Raw genomic sequence first — 21,403 nt, forward strand, 5'->3', positions numbered from 1 at the left:
AAACCCTCCAAATGCCTTAGCTTTAAACTTGACATAAAACTTAAATCCACTTAATAGGAACATATACACAGAACAACTAATGACTAATGATCTATCTCTGACTAGATACATCCTGAGAACAGGTCACAGGTTAACTTGTAACCTGAATCACTGATAGCGCTGCAGTCCCACCTCATGCTGAACCGTGAGCAAAGTGCAAACTTTAACACAAAGAAATCTCTCAGGGTAAAGAAACCTCAGTGTGATTTATTTGCATTAATTAGATTTAGAAGGTCCTACAAGTTCAGTGTGCATTACAGAGGATTGTAATATGGTTGTTCCCAGTTATTTCTTTTGTCACGGTCTTGGGTTGGCGACGCAGTCTTTTCCTTTTTGGTATTATTAATCTTTGATTTCTTGATGTGTCTGTGTTAGTTCTTAGGTTTTGGTTCTGTGTTCCCACTGTTCCGTGTTAGCATTGTGCCTCTAGGTTTAGTCTGTGGATTTCTTGTTTTACTTTGAAGGTTTTGTCTCATGTTATTGTATTGTGCTTTACTTCCTTGTCTTGCCCAATTAGTTCCAGCTGTCTTGCCACCTGTTCCTCTTTCTCTCATGTTCCTGCCATTGAGGATGTCCACAAGAAGAGATGTCTACGCCGAGCACACTTCATTCTCAGGGACTCCTCTCATACTTCCAATAAACTCTTCCAGCTCCTCCCCTCTGGAAGACTCTACAGGACCCTACAGACTAAAACCAGCAGGTTTAGGAACAGCTTCTTCCCCACACTGAACTCAGTCCCCTGCTGCTTCCATCCACACTAATTCTCCATCCATAACCCCTTATCCCTCTCAGGAACCACGATCATGACTCGCATTCATTTGTAACATTCACCATATGCTCATATTGGTTAATACTGTAGTTTAGGACACTGACATAGTATGCTCTCTGGTACAGTGCATACACTGTTAGCTATTATAGTCTACTCAGAGCGCTACACTCCCACCGCTGTAGATATACTCATGGGACTCTTTAAATCTGTTTACCTTACAGCAGTACATATGTACATATGTAGCAGATCTGTATATATTTAGCTAATCTGTATATTTGTTTATAGTACATCTGTATATCTGCCCGTCTGTATAGGAATATAGAACATCTGTATGCTACACAGATCATCTGTATATCTGTATATATGTCTGTAGTTCATCTGTATACTTCGTCTCTCCGTACATAATCTGCTCATAACCATTCCACCCTTTATACAGTGGTGTGCAAAAGTATTCGGCCCCCTTGAACTTTTCCACATTTTGTCACATTACAGCCACAAACATGAATCAATTTTACTGGAATTCCACGTGAAAGACCAACACAAAGTGGTGTACACGTGAGAAGTGGAACGAAAATCATACATGATTCCAAACATTTTTGTTTGTGTAATTATTCAGCCCCCTTTGGTCTGAGTGCAGTCAGTTGCCCGTAGACATTGCCTGATGAGTGCTAATGACTAAACAGAGTGCACCTGTGTGTAATCTAATGTCAGTACAAATACAGCTGCTCTGTGACAGCCTCAGAGGCTGTCTAAGAGAATATTGGGAGTGACAACACCATGAAGTCCAAAGAACACACCAGACAGGTTAGGGATAAAGTGTACACCACTTTGTGTTGGTCTTTCACGTGGAATTCCAATCAAATTGATTCATGTTTGTGGCTGTAATGTGACAAAATGTGGAAAAGTTCAAGGGGGGCGAATACTTTTGCAAGCTACTGTAGTACCCTTATCTGTATATATTAGTATATCCGTACATCTGCCTGTAGTACATCTGTATATTTGCTTAACTTATCTGTATGTAATCTGCTCTTATTGCACTTACTACTCTTGCACTTCTTATTAGATGCAAACTGTATTTCGTTACCCTGTATTCATAACATGTGCAATGTTATATATTACTGTATATATAAAATCCATATTTATTCTTGAGTATGTACTTAGCACCGGAGAACTGTGCACTTTTACCTTTTCTTTTCTTTTTTTTTTTTACACGTTTCCACTGGGCAGGAGTTTCTTTCAATCTCATTGTACATAGATCTATTCTATTCTATTCTATTCTCAACATAGCACTTGTAGCTAGTGGGACATGATGATTTGCTTCTGTCTGCTTACTGTCTGGGATGGAAGATGACAAAGAGTTATTAAAAGTGGGCCAACATTTCTCCACAACTATGTGAGAGACAAGTCATACAGAACAAAAATATTTAAAGTTACTGTTGCTAAAGATAGTTTTGTTTTTTACAGTACTGCAGTGTCCTGTGAAACATTTCTTTTTCACATAACTGAATGCAAAGGCAGTTCATTTTAAAAAAGTATCCTTTTCTAATAGCAAATGGGTATTTTTATGAAGTAATTTATTGAGATTGAAATTTCCTTTACACGTGAGATTCAACAACAAAAGCATAAACAAAGTATCAGTAAGAAAGAATAGTTACAAGATGCTGTACTGAATCTCCATAAACAAGGAAGGACAATATTTTGCACTGACCAGTAGTTATACAGGTGAGGAAGGCATCTCACCTGTTTAACTTCTCTCACGGAGAACCATTTAAAAAATGATATAGATAAAAGAAGAAAATTTCAAAAGTCCATCATCTCAAAGATGGACTTGTGTGAAGATTTGCTGGTTTTCTGCTATTATTTTCAGATTTTCATTCTTTTGGTAAGTGATCATTTTAAAAAAGTATTTCATATGTGTAATAATATCTAAATAAATTATTTACAGGTTCAACAAATCCAATGTGCAGAGAAATTATCGTAAGTACGACGTTTTGGTGATTCCCTTGAGAGGTTGTAATGGTCCGTGGATTTTATTGCATCAGGATTATTTTATTTGTGAGTCCATATTTATTCAGAAAAATCATGCAAAATTAAAATACGTTCAAATTCTATTTAAAATATATATTACTTATTAATTACTTACACTAGAGCGCTAGAGATAGACAGAGAGAACAGTAAAGCAGATATTCTTTATGCATTGCATCAAAAACAATAGCAGAAGACAGTCATTGAGAGCGCAGAGAAACAGACATGCTCAGCTGAGGATAACTCGTGCTCTAACGTGGCACAGCACACAGACGATAAGGTTTGGGACAGCGTGTGGCTCCCAAAATGAAGTCCAGACTGGGTTTCTCTCCAGCAGGTGCAGACAATGAAAGCCTCTGCAGCAGGGAGGTGAAAAACAGGAATAACTCCATCTTGGCCAGCTGCTCCCCAAGACACACACGTTTACCTGAGAATACACAAGACTACATGTTTTAAATACATAATTTACAGGGTTTCCACGCTAATCACAGCTTATAACAGTTTATTAATTTAGATGAACAAATAAAGCACGAGTCAGAACATTTAAAAGCACACAATTTAATGCAAGGAACAAGCAGCAGAGTATCTGCTAATCTGTATCTACTTCACCACTTTATCACTGTATTGAGCAGTGTAAATATGATTATGCTACAAATAATCAAAATAAAATGTTACATATACAAAAAGTTGACCATAAGCAGCAACATTTTTTTAAACTTCTGCCTAAAACAGCGTTTACCAGAGTTTTAAAGGATTGCAACTAATAACTAACCTGCAGAAAAGGGAAAGAAGGCCTCCCTCTTCCTAAATTTTCCATCCTGGTCCAGAAAGTGTTGAGGGTTGAAGGAATGTGGAGTTTCCCACATAGACTCATCACGTAGAACAGAGTGCAATGAAGCCAAGATCTTGGTGCCCTGAAAAATACCATTTGTTCAAATTGCAGGATTTGAACTTCCCCATTGGCTACAGTTCTTTAGCATCAACACTTGGTATTTGAGTATCTGAGTATTTGAGTTGTAACTGTTCTTTGTAATTACTTATGATCCCGTGTTGGGGTGTTTCCAGAGGTGGGAAGTAACAAAGTAACTTTATTTCTGTAACTAGAATTTTCAATTCTATTCTATTCTATTCCATTTTATTTATATAGCGCCAAATCACAACAACAGTCGCCTCAAGGCGCTTCTTATTGAACAGTAGATCGTACAATAATAGATACAGAGAAAACCCAACAATCATATGACCCCCTATGAGCAAGCACTTTGGCGACAGTGGGAAGGAAAAACTCCCTTTTAACAGGAAGAAACCTCCGGCAGAACCAGGCTCAGGGAGGGGCGGCCATCTGCTGCGACCGGTTGGGGTGAGAGAAGGAAAACAGGATAAAGACATGCTGTGGAAGAGAGACAGAGGTTAATAACAAGTATGAGTCAATGCATAGAGGTCTATTAACACATAGTGAGTGAGAAAATGTCCGTATGTTGTGTTGGCGGTACTTCAGCATCTAGCTAGTGCTACAGATAAGGAGGATGCATGAAGCGAGTGTTTTTTAAGTGGCATGCAATTTAGTAGCCTGAAAAGAAAAGCGTCTTTAAGTTTCCTGGAAGACGTTTCACCTCGCATGAGAAAAAACCTTCACAGACAGTTTCTATTAGCTCAGCAAACATCAGAAAACACGCAAGCTGTTTGTGTGCAGTTTGTCGCACAGTGCATTCATAGCTAAAGGTCAAGTTGATGGATTTTACAGGGAGAGAAGAGAATGAGAGCTAACTTCACTCGGAGATGGATAAAGATTTAGGAAGACAAACTCGACAGGAGAGGAAGAAGAGAGGTTAGATTTAAAGCTGAAGACTGCACAGTGACGCTTAAACAGAAAATTTAAAGCTTACATGCAATGTCATTATTTTAACCACATGTTGGAACTGTGTATGATGTGTTTTGATAAATTATGTATTTTCATTGTCGTGAAATGTCCTGCAAAACAAACTAACCTATATTAACTTTGTGCTATTCAAATGTTGCATGGAAATACTGGGTAGTTTTGTCCAGGATAAACAGGTTAGTTTGCATTACAGGGCTAAATTTACAGTAAAGCACTGTGTGGGACTGGTGCACAGTAGCTGTGGTGCTCCTGGTCAGATTTAGGTTACATCAAGTGTAGCAGCGACTTTGCATTTTAGATGATCATGCTTAGATTACTTCACTGAATTTAAACTTTATAACAACTCTGTATAAAGTGTAGGGGGATAGACATCTGCCAGGATAGCTGAAAAAACCCATCTACACTTGTTGTGTAATTGTGTAAATCTAGAGAAGAGCAGGTCAGCTGATCACATCATGTACACTAAAAACCTCCTGGTACCATAGCTGGACTGGCCATCAGATCAGGCATAGCAGGCATCTGCCCGGTGGGCCAATGGGGAGTTTTTGTTTTTATGGGCCGATGGTTTTTTTTGTGTGTGTTTGTTGATTCGTTTTTTTGTAACAGTATAAACAACCAAAGGTGGTGGACTGTCCAGAAGCTGGCCGATATGTAAAATGTAAAAATAAGTCAGTTGTTTGATGGTGGCTATGGCGGAGCTTCCACTGAGCCCAGCAGGTGGATGAGGGAAAGGTGGATGAATAGTGGAATTGTAAAGTGCTTTGAGTGTCTAGAAAAGCGCTATATAAATGCAATCCATTATTAGTATGTACCTTTGACACATCTGATTATCTCAGAGTTTTTCTTTTTAACTGGCACACATTTGTTACTGGTTGATTGTGTACCTTTGGGATTGAGTACTTATCCACAGTTGTGTTCTTGTTTGCCATGCGAGGCATGTTAATTGGGGCAATATTTCCCATTCTCTGGATTTCATGAATAACTGCATCAGTGAACGGCATGTTTTCTCTGTCACTTGTAGACGGCTGTCTGGATGAACCAACCACAGCATCTATCTCAGCTTGGACTTTCTCTGCACACACAGAAAACAGGAAAATAAGTGTTGTGCACAGTTGACTAAGCTCACAAAATATGTATCCCTGATAGATATTACCCTGACACACCTTGTATGTCAGGGTAGTGGATCATATATAAAAGCCCCCAGTGTAAAGTAGTAGTTGTGGTTTCAGTTCCAGCGCCAAACAGGTCCATTGTGCAAGCCAACAAATTTTCGAGATAAAACCCAGAATCTTTATCTTCCTTCTATCAATGATACAAGAGAAAATTGTTATATTTGATTATGTACACAATATAAATACAAACCATCTTATCAAAACGTTTTGTAAAGTAAAGAATAACATTTTTTAAATTCCCCTCTCGCCCCCATGAAGGTGCAGAGATCTTGGATGTTGTTCCTGGTATCTGCTGGAGCCACTTGCTTTGCTCCGGGGTCACTGCACCGAGCGCACCAATTACCACGAGGACCACTGTTACCTTCACTCAAGATCAACTTGAGTGAAGGTAACAGTGCAAGATCAACAGGACCCTAAGAGCCTTCATCAGGAACTCAACGGGGATGTGGCGAACAACACTAGAGACCAACAGGATCTACCAAGGAGATGCACTGTCCCCACTGATGTTCTGCATAGACCTAAATCCTCTCAGAGAGGTAAGGCTGTCAGAATGGAGGGGATCACACTACCAGAAGGAAACATTGCAGACAGTGAGGACAGACCACCTCCTAGGGTGGTTGAGAATGACAGAGCTAAGAACCTGTGGGACTTCCAGATACAGACAGACAAAATGGCGATGGTTAACCAACCAGACATAGTAGTTGTAGACAAGCAGGAGAAGATGTAGCAGAAGACGTACTGATAAACGTACCAATACGGAATGACAGTAACATCTCAAAGAATGAACACGAAATACTGGAGAAGTACCGGGGGCTCAGAGAAGAGCTGAAGAAGGTGGAGAGTGAAGGTAACAGTGGTCCCAGTGGTAATCGGAGCACTAGGTGCAGTGACTCCCAAGTTAGGTGAATGGCTCCAGCAGATCCCTCTGTCCAGAAGAGTTAGAGTTAGAACCCTTAAGCTGCCAGCCCTCTGGTAGAGGACCTGAGCTTGAAGGATTGACTACTTGCAGAGACGAGAGGGGGATTAATTTTTTTCATAAAAGCAAATCGAGATAGACATTAAAACACTAACCTCTCCCATTTCTTTGAGAAAGGAGTCAATGTAGTCTCTTGGTGATGAAGGGTCAAAGTTTTCCTGGTGTTCTTTGATCCTAGTTTCTATAAATTCAACTACTTTCTTTGTCAAGATAAATATCGTCTGGTGTGATCCAGGCAGCCACTTCATCAGCCGGGGTATTGTATTGTACATCTGCAGAGCAGGAAGACAGTAACCAGATTATCTAATTGACTGGCCTTATTAACATAAGCAATAATAAAGATCATTATTACTGTGTGTTCATGAATTTTAGGTTTGAAACCTGTAGCTGTATCATTGCAAGAACGGCCCTCCCAGTATGAACCCGAGTGGCATTTTGTTATTGGACTTCTGGTCTATTCTCTTTATAAGAGCTTAAATGCTTTTTTAAAAATAACTTCTTTTAAGTGTCTCCCAGCACAATTCTTAGCATATTTTGGTTCCTGCAACTGGTCCATCTGGTTATTGTCCCCCCAGAACCACTTCCCTTGTGCTTTTGGAAATCAGTTTTCATTTTTCCTATTTGTCTTTTCTTTTTTCCTATTTCCGTTGTGCTTTGTTTGCTTTTGCAGCCTTTTTGTTATTGCTGGTGTTTTTTTAGGTTGCAGTCCGTTTGGCCTCTCAGGGCCACCATATTAATGTAATAACTTAAAGGTGGGATAATTATTTAGTTGAATTAGTTTATGTATAGGTAATTAGGTAGGTCATTTGTTTGTTTTTATATTAAGTGTGTTTATTATTGGATGGCACTGCTATACAGGGCACAAGTTGGGCATGCACCAAGAAAACAAAACAAAACAAAGAAAACAAAAGGGCAATTTAGTTAAGAGTGAAGTCACACAGCTTTTTGACCTGTCTGTCTCTCTTCATTTTTAAAATGGTTCAAACATTTTAGTGTGAAACATATCACTGCCACAATGTTTGTAAACAGCTTGGTGTCAAAGTAAAAAAGGCTCAATGAAGTTTATTAAAAAGTCTTTTTGAGCTGTTTGTGTGGAAGTGTGAATTAATTTAAGGCTAGAAGTCAGGGGTGTCAAGCTAAGGCTTCATTCATTAGGATTTACACTCATCATCACGGTGTGATTGGTTTTATAATAGCAACAAGCAGCTCTGCTTAAACTGTTGCCCCGACTGTATCTAACCAGGAAATGTTAGAAAATGAATGGGTGAATTGGTTCTGTTTGGCTTTTACAGGCGATGGGTAAATCTGATACTGCTGTATTGTAGATCCACATTCAGTAAATAATCCTTTCTGGAGTGTATTTCACTTGTAATGCACAGTGGTGAAAAACCGCCAAGTGGACATCACAGCAGATAGATATGCAAATTGATTTAGCACACATTTACATCCATGTTTGAGACTGGAACTAGAAGTACATGAGTGTGTGAATAACATGCACTCACCTGTACTGTCAAATTTCCCTGTAATCGAACAATGTCATTGAACATCTGGAGAATATGCTGGTATTGCTTGTCAGTGTACTCAAATCGATTGCCGAACACCAAACAGCAGATGATGTTTGAGACTGCATTATTAATCAGGTTCTTAGCATTAAAGGGTTTGCCTGCAAAATGAGGAGAAAAAAACATTCATGAAATTAAAAAAATAAATAAATAAAATTCAAATTCAAATACATAATTGGGAACAAAGGGGACCTTGAAAATTGCAAGTGAAATGCACCTCCAACTCTTACCCAAGGGTGTCAAATAAACTTTGGTGTAAAGGATTAGGGAAATGTCCCGAGTGTTTCAGAACATTTCAGCAAATAATTGTGAATCTGAACAAAGAATTGGAGCTATATCAATAAAACTAAAATCACATGAACAGGATATAATGCATGTCAACAAGTGGTGAAACAGAGTGGGTGCTGTTTTTAATGTTTGGCCTCTGATTAGAACTCCTTGTTAAAACATAAATCAGGTGATGAGCTACAGGTAAAGAAAAGTGGGACAATTATTAAGAAAACTTTTTAGGCCATCTGCTTTAGTACTGTGAACCTTATAAACATGTCATATGGTAAGCAATGGTGAATTAAATTTAAATTTTATAAACACACATACTAAACATAGATAACATGTAACTATATTGTTTTTTTTTCTTTGTGCCTTGCTGATCTGTGAAAGCCTCTGTGAGATACTGGCACTCCTGCTGGATGGATGAATCCAGGGTCTTCTTCCCCAGACCAAAGTTTCTGAATGTGTGAAGAACAAATTTCCTCTGTTGCTTCCAGGGATAACCATTTGACATCAAAATACCTTTTGGAAATAAAAATTTAATTAGACCTGATGTGATCAGTTCAATCAAGTTTTTGGAATTTTGGAGGGAAAAATGCAAACACTACCTTTATTCCCAGTAATTGATTCAAATAAGGGTATACTTGGGCGATCCATGACGTTTTCTCCTTGGTGAACCAGGGCTTCTTTCACAAGTTTGTAGCCATGAACGACCACAATCCTACCACCAAAGAGTCGGAGGCTGAAAATGTTTCCATAGTTCTCTGCAAACTGAACACAGAAAGTATATTGTTGTTTTTGGAGCAAGATACATTCTGAAGAGGCTATATATAATAATAATAATAATAATAATAATAATACATTTTATTTATAGGCGCCTTTCAGACCTTCAAGGTCACCTTACAATAACACGTGAACAATACCATAAAAAACATTAAAAAATATATGTATATATAATAAACATGGTAAAATAAAATTTAGACATAAACAGTCATAAAAGTATAAAGGCCAGTATAAAAACTGAGCAGGTAAAAATGGACTAAGACAGATCAGGTGTATGCAATTCTAAATAGATGAGTTTTGAGACGTGATTTAAAAGTGGTGAGACAGTGTGTGGTCCGGAGAACAAGTGGAAGTGCATTCCAAAGTCTTGGGGCAGAACAGCTAAAGGCTCTGAGTCCAATGGTAGTCAGGTGAGCAGGTGGAACTGACAGAAGGGAAGCTGAAGAAGAGCGGAGTGTACGGGGGGTGAGTATGTATGGAGAAGATCGGATAGATATGGAGGAGCTAGGTTATGAAGCGCTTTGTAAGTGAGAAGCAGGATCTTGAAATTGACACGGAGGTGAACTGGAAGCCAATGGAGCTGTTTAAGAACAGGTGTTATATGTTCAGTGGATCTAGTTCTGGAAATAATACAAGCAGCTGTATTTTGAACTAACTGCAATTTATGGAGGGATTTATGAGGTAGACCATAGAGAAGAGAATTACAGTAATCTAAACGAGATGTGACAAGAGCATTGACAAGTATGGCGGTACTGTGTGGAGTCAGTGAGGGACGAAGGCGGTTATTATTACGGAGATGAAAGTAGGAGTAGTATATATTATACATATTCATATTTTGCAATTTATATAAGAAAAGGTTTTTGTTGTTTTTTTACTTAATATCAGAACTGCTGTAAGTTAGTAGGCCAGTTAATTTCTTCTGAGATTAATAAAATATTCTTATTCTGCATTCAGCAGAGTGGGGAATTCAGAACAGATTTGGCATTAAGACAAGTTCCTATAGTTATATAGTACACACTATATCAGGTGTTAGCCTACCTGTAACGAAGCCATTAAGTTAATATTCAGTTAAATAGCTAAAATTGTGAGCAATAAATACCAGTTCAGTGAAGGGTTCAATAAACCTAAGAGGTTCATTGAACCCTTCACTTTACCCTCATGGGCATGGGAGGAAGCCAAATGCAATACAAATACAAATAATTTCTCAATCATTTCACTTCTCAGTAAAATTGTAGTAAAAAACAAACAAACAAAAAACTAAGATAAAAAGTAAATAACAATTCCCAAGCAAGAAAATGATAATGATATTTTTTTTTGATTTTTTTTTTTGATTAAACCAACAGTCCAAACCTTAAAGAAAGAAACTAAAAAACTATTAAAGATTATTGCCCATTGACGTAAATGTACAATTATTCCATTTATTTAAATGGACTAATTCTGTTTCATTTCTAATGCAGGATATACTGGTGTCCATTTGATTTAAAACATTTGCTAAATATAACATGATACAATTGCTTCAAGCCTCATGCAAGCTAAATAACGACTGTCTACTTATAATAATGGGTTGGATTTATATAGCGCTTTTCAAGGCACCCAAAGCGCTTTACAATGCCACTATTCATTCACTCTCGCATTCACACACTGGTGGAGGCAAGCTACGGTTGTAGCCACAGCTGCCCTGGGGCAGACTGACAGAAGCGAGGCTGCCATATCGCGCCATCGGCCCCTCTGGCCAACACCAGCCCAAGGACACAACGACCAGGACAGAGAGCCCGGGGATCGAACCGGCGACCTTCCAGTTACAGATACGCTTCCCAACCCCCTGAGCCACGGTCGCCCATACTTTGGTGTAAATTATGCCTCCTTGCACTCCAGTGATTCATTTCACATGTTTGTTTCCTTTCACATTATTTTTCTGCTTTTATTATTAGTCAGTCAGCTGCAGGTGAAATCTGTATGGTTGAATGAATGTTTTTTTTTTTTCAATTTCAAATGTTTTTTCATTTTATTATAATATAATAACTTTAATTTTTATTTAGGAATGGACTCATACCTCTGTTAACTGCAGAGCCCAGGGTCCAGGAGGAAAGTTTTTTGGCACTCTGTTCTTCAGAAAATCTGTCAACAGTAGAGAAACAGTCAAAAATATTAAAATAATTTTGCCATCTATCCACTCCAAGCCAAGAACCTTGTATATCAACTCCATATCTTCTCTTAATCTGTCCTGCTACAAGTAACCAGAGGACAAACACAATCAGATAAACAGCACTGACTGTGGTGTCCCACCTCACACTGAACTGTGAACAAAGTGCAAACTTTAACACACATGTTTCAAAGTCAAGGCCCGCGGGCCACATCTGGGCGGCGTACATTTAATCAATCATTCAATCAATCAATCAATCAATCAAGGCTTTATTCGTCACATGCAGGTTGCCCTGCAGTGAAATGGGACCCCCCCCACCACCACCACCACCACCACCATACACACACAACACAGACATCACATGGGGATACAGGTCGGAGATCAGTAGCGTTACAGAAAAAACACTGAAATATACACTACAATGGGAAAGTAAAAAAAAAGGACTCATGCTGGGCTCCTATGGGAGGACACAGGGGCGATTCTAGGATCAGAGCTTTGGGGGTGCTGAGCACCCAGAGAGCTGCCCATCCAGGCAAGGTAAACTTTACTCATCACAATGAGACTTCTTCCCCGTCTCTGTCAGTCCCTGCATCCATAAATGCCTCCAGTTGTCCCGAGTTCTGTCTGACTGCCTCCTTGGTGCATTTAAACCCCTGTTCCTCCCTGTCCTCATCGTCTGTTGTCTTCATCTCCATTATCAGTCATCATAATTTTACCCTCTCTGTGCAAGTCTGCAAATTTCTTTATTAAATCATAAGTTTCTTAAATTCATCAAGTCTCTCTGTGCCTGGGTCCTCGTCACAAAACATCACATCACTGTTTTGTACATTTTAACACAATTTAATCCCCACATTTTTGAAAGAATAGCAAAACACTTTTTTGAAAAGTCTGTAACAAAACCATCAAATCTGATCAAGGTTATTAAAATGCTGCCAAAGAAGAATGGATTGGAATTAAAAAAAAAAATACATATCCTAACCTTAATTACTGGGGAAAAATGATAAATGATGCTCATGGTGAGTAAAAAGTAAACTGTGTGCATTTTTTGGACAGAGATTCACTTCTAAAGTGTATGTATAATACAATACAGATACATAAAAAAATACACTCCAAAAATAGAAGAGTCCTTGAAATATACAAAATATTGTTAGAAAATGGAGACACTTGGCCTTTGGTACAATGTATACAGTGTATGAAAAGATCTTTACTGCAGATACTGCTATGGCTCTGCAGATTTTTTCTTTTCTTTTAACCTATGTCGCCTCACCTTGAGGTTGGTAAATCTGTCTATCACATTTTGGTGGTCAAGTCTCTCACGCATCTCTTTCTCAACTGACATCACAGCCAGGTGCTGGAGTCTGCTTTGACCCATGGTCCTTCTCAGCCAGGTATGGAGCTGACTCAAGACACTAAAAGACCTTTCACAGCTACAGCTGCTAACTGGGTTTGTTAGGGCAACCTGAATAACAGTTTTCAGTTTGGGGAAGATCTGATTATCCAGAAGATTGTACAATGTTAACATATCTGGAATGGCACCAGCCTCACTCTTGAGCTTTATAAAGTCTTTGGCAACCGTGACTTCCTCTGCTGAAGCTCAATATGGTAATGCAGTGCCAGGGCTGACAACCCAGTTTGTTTTGCAGATTCTGTATAGCAGCTTTAATATAGGGAGAACACAACTTCCAGATTGTATGAGTTGTTTGTATTAGTTGTTTGTCTTTCTTTTTCTTTGCCAGTTTAACAGTTCCTGTTTTGCCTGTTAGTACTCCTTGTCTGTTTTCTTACCTGGTACTTCTTGATCTTGTACTTTGTCCTCATGTTCCCCTCTTTCCTCTCTCCCTCTTTGGACTGACAATCTGTACACACACACACACACACACACACACACACACACACACACACACAACAGGAGTTATAAGGTTAATGGGCATCCAGTCAGTTAGCTTGTTAGTACCTTGGGTTCAATATCGGCACATGCACATATGGCAAAATAACCAGTTTCTCTCATTACATTTCAAACAGGACAGTGGTAACAACAGCAGGCTACGAACAATGTTAAGTTTTAGATTTTAAATAGGCTGTATACATTTCAATGAGATCAACAGGGCAGTCAAATATCGCTAATTTTACTACAGAGCAAACATCGTCGGAAAACACGTTTTCAACTAGGGCTGCCACAAACGATTATTTTGATAGTCGACTAGTCACCGATTATTTTTGCAATTAGTCAACTAATCAGATCATGCATCCATTGGATGTACAGCGTACAGCTTATTGCACCAGCATGCATCTGCTCTCATATAACTATCATTAGCTTACAGCTCTAAGTGTTTAAGGTATGTGCTAACTAAAAATAAAGACAAGATGATAGTTTATTAAATTTGAATGAAATTTGCAGATTGTTTCGGTGAAGTTTAATAAACTCATTGTTATCTAAAATATAACGGGACACCGGAGTATATTCTCGAGCATCTCACACTTCTGATAATCAGTTGTCTGCTTGACGTTTATTCAGCTGTGTAAAAACTATAACTTTAATCTCAGCCTAATCGATTTACTCAGGAACAAATAAAATACTAAAAAAAGCCAAACAATAACATTTTTAAGTTATCTAAGTGACTTATATATGTTTAACCTGAGTAGCGAAAGACCGCAGTGGGTTTGAAAGTGATTTGCCGGAGTCCGGTGTTCTCACGGGCTCTAGAGAGCCTTGCCCCCGGCTAGCTATCAAGCTAGTGGGTAACAGACGTCTCCGAAAACGTCGGAGCGCTTTTGAAAATATGTGGTGTCTTGATAAACTGAGCAGATATTTGAGGTTTACACAGCTACATTCTCGCCTGAAAATATGCTAAACGTTTATTTTGTGACCCAGAAAGAATAATAAGAGTAATATTAAAACTAACTAGCTGCCGCCATTGTTGGAAACTGAGCTGGGCTGCGCTATGAATTCTGGGACACAGCTCCTTCTTCTTCTTCGGGGTTTAACGGCAGCTGGCATCCTTGTACATGCAGTGCTGCCATCTTCTGTTTCAGTCCGTTATTACACTCTTAAATTCTACTACTTGTTCCTGCGTCTTTTGTGATCTTACAAAGCTTCAAACGACGCGTCGACTATTAAATCAGTCGTCGATGATTTTGATAGTCGACGTAATCGTGACTAGTCGACTAATCGTGGCAGCCCTATTTTCAACACAGCAGGTTATCTGGTGTAATGTTTTTCAGTTAAAAAGAAACATGGTCTGACTCCTACCTAACTATATAAAGAGTAACTGAAAGTTAAATGCAGCTAATATGTCCTGTTTTAAGCCAGGCACTTCCATCTCTGCTCCGCTGCGTCTCAGCCACCATCGCTCTGGCAGCAACGGCGTTAAAGCAAGTAGGAGAGAGCCGAGCTGGAACAAACCATTTTGGGAGGGGGGAGGGGTTATCTATACTTTTGTTGTTAAAATGTTCCATCTCAATTAAGTACTGTATGCTTTTTATACTTTTAGTAGTGTGTCCCACAAACAGCAAATATTTTCAAAAAAAGTAAGACATCTTTGGGGGTGCTTTGATTCATTTTGGGGGTGCTGAAGCACCTCCAAAACTGGGCTAAAATCGCCCCTGGTGTAAAACTTTCCTTTTTGCTAAAGCATATAGTTAGGGCTGGACCAGGTGACCCTGAATCCTCCCTTAGTTATGCTGCAATAGACGTAGGCTGCCGGGGATCCCATGATGCATTGAGTTTTTCCTTTCCAGTCACCTTTCTCACTCACTATGTGTTAATAGACCTCTCTGCATTGAATCATACTTCTCATTAATCTCTGTCTCTTTTCCACAGCATGTCTTTATCCTGTTTTCCTTCTCATACCCCAACCGGTCGCAGCAGATGGCCCCGCCCCTCCCTGAGCCTGGTTCTGCCGGAGGTTTCTTTCTGTTAAAAGGGAGCTTTTCCTTCCCATTGTCGCCAAAGTGCTTGCTCATAGGGGGTCATATGATTGTTGGGTTTTTCTCTGTATCTACTGTACAATATAAAGCACATTGAGGCGACTTTTGTTGTGATTTGGCGCTATATAAATAAATTGAATTGAATTGAATCAAAACAAAAAACAACAAAAAACAAAAAATTTCAACAGGGAAAGAATAATTTCTTCCATGTGGCACTGCAAAGAAAACCAGAAGCAGGATCATAAACTCTATATAAAATCTGGAGGGGGTCAAACACAAAAATGCTGAAAAGTGGAGATACAGTCATTGAGATGGCATACTTATAAAAGACATATTTAGCTTGCCTTTCTTGTACTGCTTCTTCAAAACTATATCTTTAATTCTGTCCTCACTCGACTGATTATTATACTTGTATCCGTGCTTTACCTATCTTATATTCTTGCCCTTTAGATTCTAAAATGTGTAGTACATGATTGTTTTTATTTTTGTGTGATGAGTTATACATGGACATTTAACCTTGTGCACATGAAACGAGAACAAATACAACATATGAGAATTACCGAGCCTTTAATGGATCATCTAATCTGTTTCCTCCATATGTTGACTCCCCATCGAGCACTGCTGGGTTTTCAGTCTCAGTACTCACTGAAGCAGAGCTTTTGTATTCTTTGAGCTGTTCCTGAATGAACTTTGGAAGAGTTTTGCCTCTTTCCTCATTACTACTTCCTGCCTGAATTGTTTATCTTACCAGATGGCCACCCCCGCATTACCTTTCACTTCATAATTGTGAACTGTGTAATACTGACATTTTTCAAGTGTGAAGCATTTTGAAAATACACCACAAAATAAGTTATTGTGAAACCAAAAAAAAAACTAATAATAAAGCTTTTACGCATCTATGTTTAACACACAAGCTCACAGTCATCAGTCAGCTGAAACAGTTCAAATTCCAGCTTCTGACAGTTCCCAAGAGTCCATTTGTGTTATGTAACATGTTTGGGGCCTCTTTTTCCTGAGCACTCTGCAGCCTGATGATAACACCACACATACCACAGCACTCTTTGCTGGATCACACTGCTTCTCCTGCAGAGGGATTTCTGATACTTCAACCATGATTTTTCAAGCTTTCTTCGATTGTATGAATTTGACTAGTTGGTTTTTGCTCAGTTTTGTATTGTTAATTTTAAGTGATATAATACGAAACCGGAGGCCTCGCAACTTTCCACCAGGACCCTGGGCTGTGCCTCTGCTAGGAAATGTCTTCACTGGAGTAGACTACAAAACAATGCATGAGGTGAGCAGGAGATCCTTACAGTGCAATTTGGTTTACATACAGTAGGCTGACCAATATAATGTGCACGATGAATAACAACAGATAATGACAAGACTTCCACTTTAACCTCCTAGGACCTGGCATCCACATATGTGGACATCACATTTTGGGTTATTTAGACCAAAATACTCAATTTTGCTCTCCAAGGGCCTGATATCCACTTACGAGGACATTGTACTGCTACTGTTCTATCAAAATTTTAAACGAATATCCTCATATGTGGCTCTCCTTTTTCTTAGAAACAAAAATCAGGTAAAAAAACAAACAAACTGGTAATTCTTTGTTTTTACATTCATCTGGTCCCATTCAGCCCAAATATCAAAGAGAATACATAGAATAGAATAAAAATGCATGCCGTGGAAGAGTTTGGGTCTTCTAAAGGAATACCAAATGTGAAACATTTCTCTTGATTTATTTCTACATGCAGCTGGCTCAGAAGTACGGCCCCGTGTTCAGTTTGAGGAGGGGCAGTGAGAGGATGGTGTTTGTTGCAGGATATAAAATGGTCAAAGAGGCTCTTGTCAGCCACCTGGACAACTTTGTTGATCGACCAATCGTCCCACTTTTCCATGTTATATTCAAGGGCATTGGTGAGTAGTCACTTTCGTGCACGAAAGCATGTGCTATCACATATATTTTTGGGTGTACCAACCTCATTCCCAAAGTCTTAAACTGTATTAAATTTTTGCCTTTTGGAAATGACAAGCACCAATATATCATTGTCATAGCATTAAATAAGAAGTGTGCATGTTCTCCCTGTATCTGCATGGGCTTTATTAGCTCCCATGTTTCCTCTCACAGTCCAAAAACATTTTACCCCGTGCCCTACAAGATGTACATTAATGCAGAGACTTCCTTGTTAGTAATTCAATATAATATTCTAATAGGTATAGCGCTGAGCAACGGTTACCTGTGGAAGAAGCAGAGGAAGTTTGCCAACACTCACCTGCGTTACTTTGGAGAAGGCCAAAAGTCACTGGAGAAGTACATTGAAGTGGAGTGCAGCTTCCTTTGTGAAGCTTTCAAGGAGGAGCAAGGCAAGTAGGCTGCAGGAATTCACATGACTGAAGTGATTACTCTGCACTGAAATCATTTTTGTAGCAGGATTTCTCTTGACTTGAGTACAATTTGACATCTTCACAGGTAGACCATTCAATCCCCACTACATCATGACAAATGCAATAGGTAACATCATCTTCTCTGTGGTCTTCGGACATCGCTTTGAATACAGTGACCCCAGCTTTCGCAGAATTCTGGAGCTGGACAATGATGCCGTTGTGCTTGCTGGTTCAGCGCAGACGCAGGTACTCCTTGTTTAAACTACCATGTGATGATCGTTTGCGATGTTGTTGTTGGTCTTTTACTAAGAGTTTATCATCCTCACCAGCTGTATGATGCCTTTCCTGGCTTGATGAAGTACCTGCCAGGGCCTCACCAGACTGTCCATGCCAACTACAGGGAGATTGTGGCTTTCTTGAACAGAGAAATTGTAAAACACCAGGAAGAGTGGAACCCAGATGACCCTCGTGATTTCACTGATGCATACCTGTCAGAGATGGAGAAGGTAACACAAAAACATTTCTAGTGAAGCATATGAATACTATTCTGTTAACTTTTTAAAAAATTAATTGAAACAATAAGCATGTGTTCATGTAAACCATAACAATTGTCTATACTGGCCACTAATAGGTCACATTTGTAATGTGCCAGCACTGTGTTTGGATTCAAAAGAAGTCCTTCAAAAGTTTCTGAGACTTCAGCCACCCAAATGAATCAGTTAATTAAAAAACACAATCCTTATGATCATGAGATTAACTGGTAATAAAGTAAATTGCCTAAATGAACCGAGTACTGTGGATAATGTCTGTATTTTTCTGTTACATTAGAAAAAAGAGGATCCTCGTGCTGGCTTTAATATTGAAACGCTTCTGGTTTGTACCCTTGATCTGATTGAGGCTGGGACAGAGACATCTTCCACCACTCTACGCTGGGCTCTAGTATTTATGATCAACTACCCAGAAATACAAGGTTGGTAACTTATTACTCCATCCCCCTTTCTCACATCCCAGATTGCATATCTTCAATCCCTGCTTTCAACTCTCCTTTATCATTGCATGAGGAAAAAGTGAAGGTCAAAAAGCTTGAGAATCTTAAACAGCTGAAAGCAAATAAAGGATGGTTTCCTCCTCCAAGAAGAATTTGCAGGTTAAATTCTAGGTGGCCCACTTTCATAATGGATACGCCTTTGCATCCTTGACTGTAACTCCAAAGGAGAGAACTCCCTTTTTTCTGTCTGTCAAATGCATTTTAAGAATTGTAAACCATTGGTGTATTGTCATGAGATTTTAGGTCACAAGCAGGATGAGGGGGGACAGATGGGCAGGCACAAACGGGAAAATGAGAACAGCCTGAAGAATATAGATTTTAGATCAGTCTGACTATGATGGTTATTAAGTTTTCTGCTTTAGTCGTTACTGTTTCCCCTTTCAGAGAAAGTCCAGGCAGAGATAGACAGAGTGGTCGGACAGTCTCGCCTGCCAACCTTGGCCGACAGACCCAACCTACCCTACACTGATGCTGTTATCCACGAGACCCAAAGGTTTGGAAATATTGTTCCATTGGGATTCCCAAAAATGGCCAATAAAGATTCTACACTGGGAGGATACTTCATTCCTAAGGTAAGGGATTATTTACCAGACTGAGCCAGAAATTAACGTTCATTTCATATGTCTTTCAATTATTTATAAATAGCTAATAACAACATCTGATAACACTATTTCAGGGCACAGCTGTTACTACAATACTTTCATCTGTGCTGTTTGATAAGAATGAGTGGGAGACTCCAGATGTCTTCAATCCTGAACATTTCTTGGACTCAGAGGGCAAATTTCGAAGAAGAGATGCCTTCTTGCCATTTTCAGCAGGTCATTTTATAGCGTGTATTTTAGTTTCCATTAAGAGTACATTTGATAGCAAAATGAACAGCAGGATAAATACTTCTGTTTCCCACAGGTAAACGTGTGTGTATCGGTGAGCCCCTGGCCAAAATGGAGCTCTTCCTTTTCTTTGCATCTCTGCTCCAACGCTTCACTTTTACTCCTGTTCCTGGAGAAATGCCCAGCTTGGAGGGTGTGATGGGCTTCACCTACTCTCCCGAGGAGTTCAGGATGCTGGCAGTGCCTCGCTGAGGTCATGCCATGCAAACACAAAGATGAATAAACTGAAACTCCACAAGCTTTATGGGATCACCAAATCACAGTATACAGAAAAAGCATACTAGAAACCCGGAAAGAAGCAATAGCGTGAAAATATACTCTGTAAAACATTTTACGAACATTTCACATAGTAAGACACAATGTGCATGTCACAGTGCTAACTGTTGTTGTACTTTTATTTCTTGTCTTTTACTGTGAAGCACTTTGAGTTTTATCTGTGAAAAGTGCTATATAAAACAATAAAGTTTGCTTACATAATACATAATAATGGTTAGACAACCTTGAAAGAATAATGTGCATGCATTATAACAACTGACTGAAAATTAGGTGCCACATAATGCCATTAGCTAATACTAACTTTATCTATAATAAGGCAAATTCTTTAAATATATGTTGTATTGAAATTAAATTAACAAAAAGAAAGTTTGATGACATGCGGATAAAACTGCCCTTTTTATCTATTTTTATCTATTAGACTTTACAATTCTTTGCCAATCAAACTGTTCTGTGAACTTTGCATCTTTTTACAACTATTAGAAATGCAATTTCCTTTCATGATAAAACAAATTTCTCTGGACTGCAAAAGATTACATGTTACCTATCAACCTATCAACAGATAGATAAGTGGTTGTATAATACTGAATACAAATCTAGTATAAGAATTCACAGCAGAATTAATTCTAAAAATGGCTGCCAGAATCAATTTACTGAGCAAATTTAAAAAGAGTCTTATTCCTTTAAATGTAAAATTATTTTCTGTTACAAATACATCACAGCGTGTCTTTGGGTCATGACTAAATAACTCTTACAGGCTTTAGGAGAGAATAGTGACAAGACACCATAAAATGAAACATTTTAAACATACTGAAATGCTTTGAGTGCTCAGTAAGACTAGAAAGGTGTTCTATAAATGCTTTTCAATATCCAGTTAAACTTCATGCCCAAACTGCTTTGGACCTTGAGTTCCCTGTTTGCACAGTTGAAGTGGGTGAGAGTTAAAGGAGTTGTTTTGCTCTGGTTGAAAAGGAAAAAATATGAGTTGGTGTGGTGAGCTTTAAAAACTTATTTAAATCAGTTTCTTTCATTTCTTTCATATTGTTGAAGAGTCTTTCTTGGGCGGGCAAAGCAGCTTCCCTCTGGGTCTGTATTTCTTAGCTACATGCGGCAGAAGGTTCCTTGTGGCATACACTGTGGGTCTCTGTAAGAGGGATACAGATCCAGTGAAGGAAGAACACTTGGAGGCAGGAATTATCTTCACCTGATGTCCAATTTATTCACAAATGCTTATAACTATGGCGTTATTTTTGTGCATC

At 38.9% G+C, this 21,403-nt stretch overlaps 2 protein-coding genes across 4 annotated transcripts; one reads left to right on the forward strand and one right to left on the reverse strand.

The window, feature by feature from the left end:
* Positions 1-2,365: 2,365 nt before the first annotated feature.
* Positions 2,366-11,742, reverse strand: LOC148095991 (cytochrome P450 2J4-like). 3 transcript variants are annotated; one of them, XM_087836644.1, is made up of 9 exons: positions 11,526-11,742; positions 9,298-9,460; positions 9,062-9,211; positions 8,360-8,520; positions 6,953-7,129; positions 5,873-6,008; positions 5,594-5,781; positions 3,606-3,747; positions 2,366-3,260 (listed from the first exon to the last, which is right to left on the reverse strand). In XM_087836644.1, exons 1-9 carry the CDS (start codon positions 11,676-11,678, stop codon positions 3,085-3,087), a joined length of 1,446 nt encoding a protein of 481 aa, XP_087692770.1. In that variant the 5' UTR covers positions 11,679-11,742; the 3' UTR covers positions 2,366-3,084. The 3 variants fall into 3 exon arrangements, with proteins under 3 accessions (XP_087692770.1, XP_087692769.1, XP_087692768.1); XM_087836643.1 differs by having other exon boundaries at positions 5,873-6,011; XM_087836642.1 differs by having other exon boundaries at positions 5,873-6,011; positions 9,017-9,211.
* A 4,742-nt stretch (positions 11,743-16,484) lies between these two features.
* LOC102791517 (cytochrome P450 2J2-like) lies at positions 16,485-20,358 on the forward strand. Its single transcript, XM_087836657.1, has 9 exons — positions 16,485-16,836; positions 17,303-17,465; positions 17,763-17,916; positions 18,023-18,179; positions 18,263-18,439; positions 18,762-18,903; positions 19,366-19,553; positions 19,658-19,799; positions 19,888-20,358. The coding sequence occupies exons 1-9, from the start codon at positions 16,654-16,656 to the stop codon at positions 20,061-20,063; spliced, it is 1,482 nt and encodes a 493-aa protein (XP_087692783.1). The 5' UTR covers positions 16,485-16,653; the 3' UTR covers positions 20,064-20,358.
* The last annotated feature ends 1,045 nt before the right edge of the window (positions 20,359-21,403 follow it).

The sequence above is a fragment of the Neolamprologus brichardi genome, chromosome 23 (genome assembly GCF_056152115.1).
Source record: "Neolamprologus brichardi isolate AB-2024 chromosome 23, ASM5615211v1, whole genome shotgun sequence".
In the NCBI taxonomy this organism is placed as follows: domain Eukaryota; kingdom Metazoa; phylum Chordata; class Actinopteri; order Cichliformes; family Cichlidae; genus Neolamprologus; species Neolamprologus brichardi.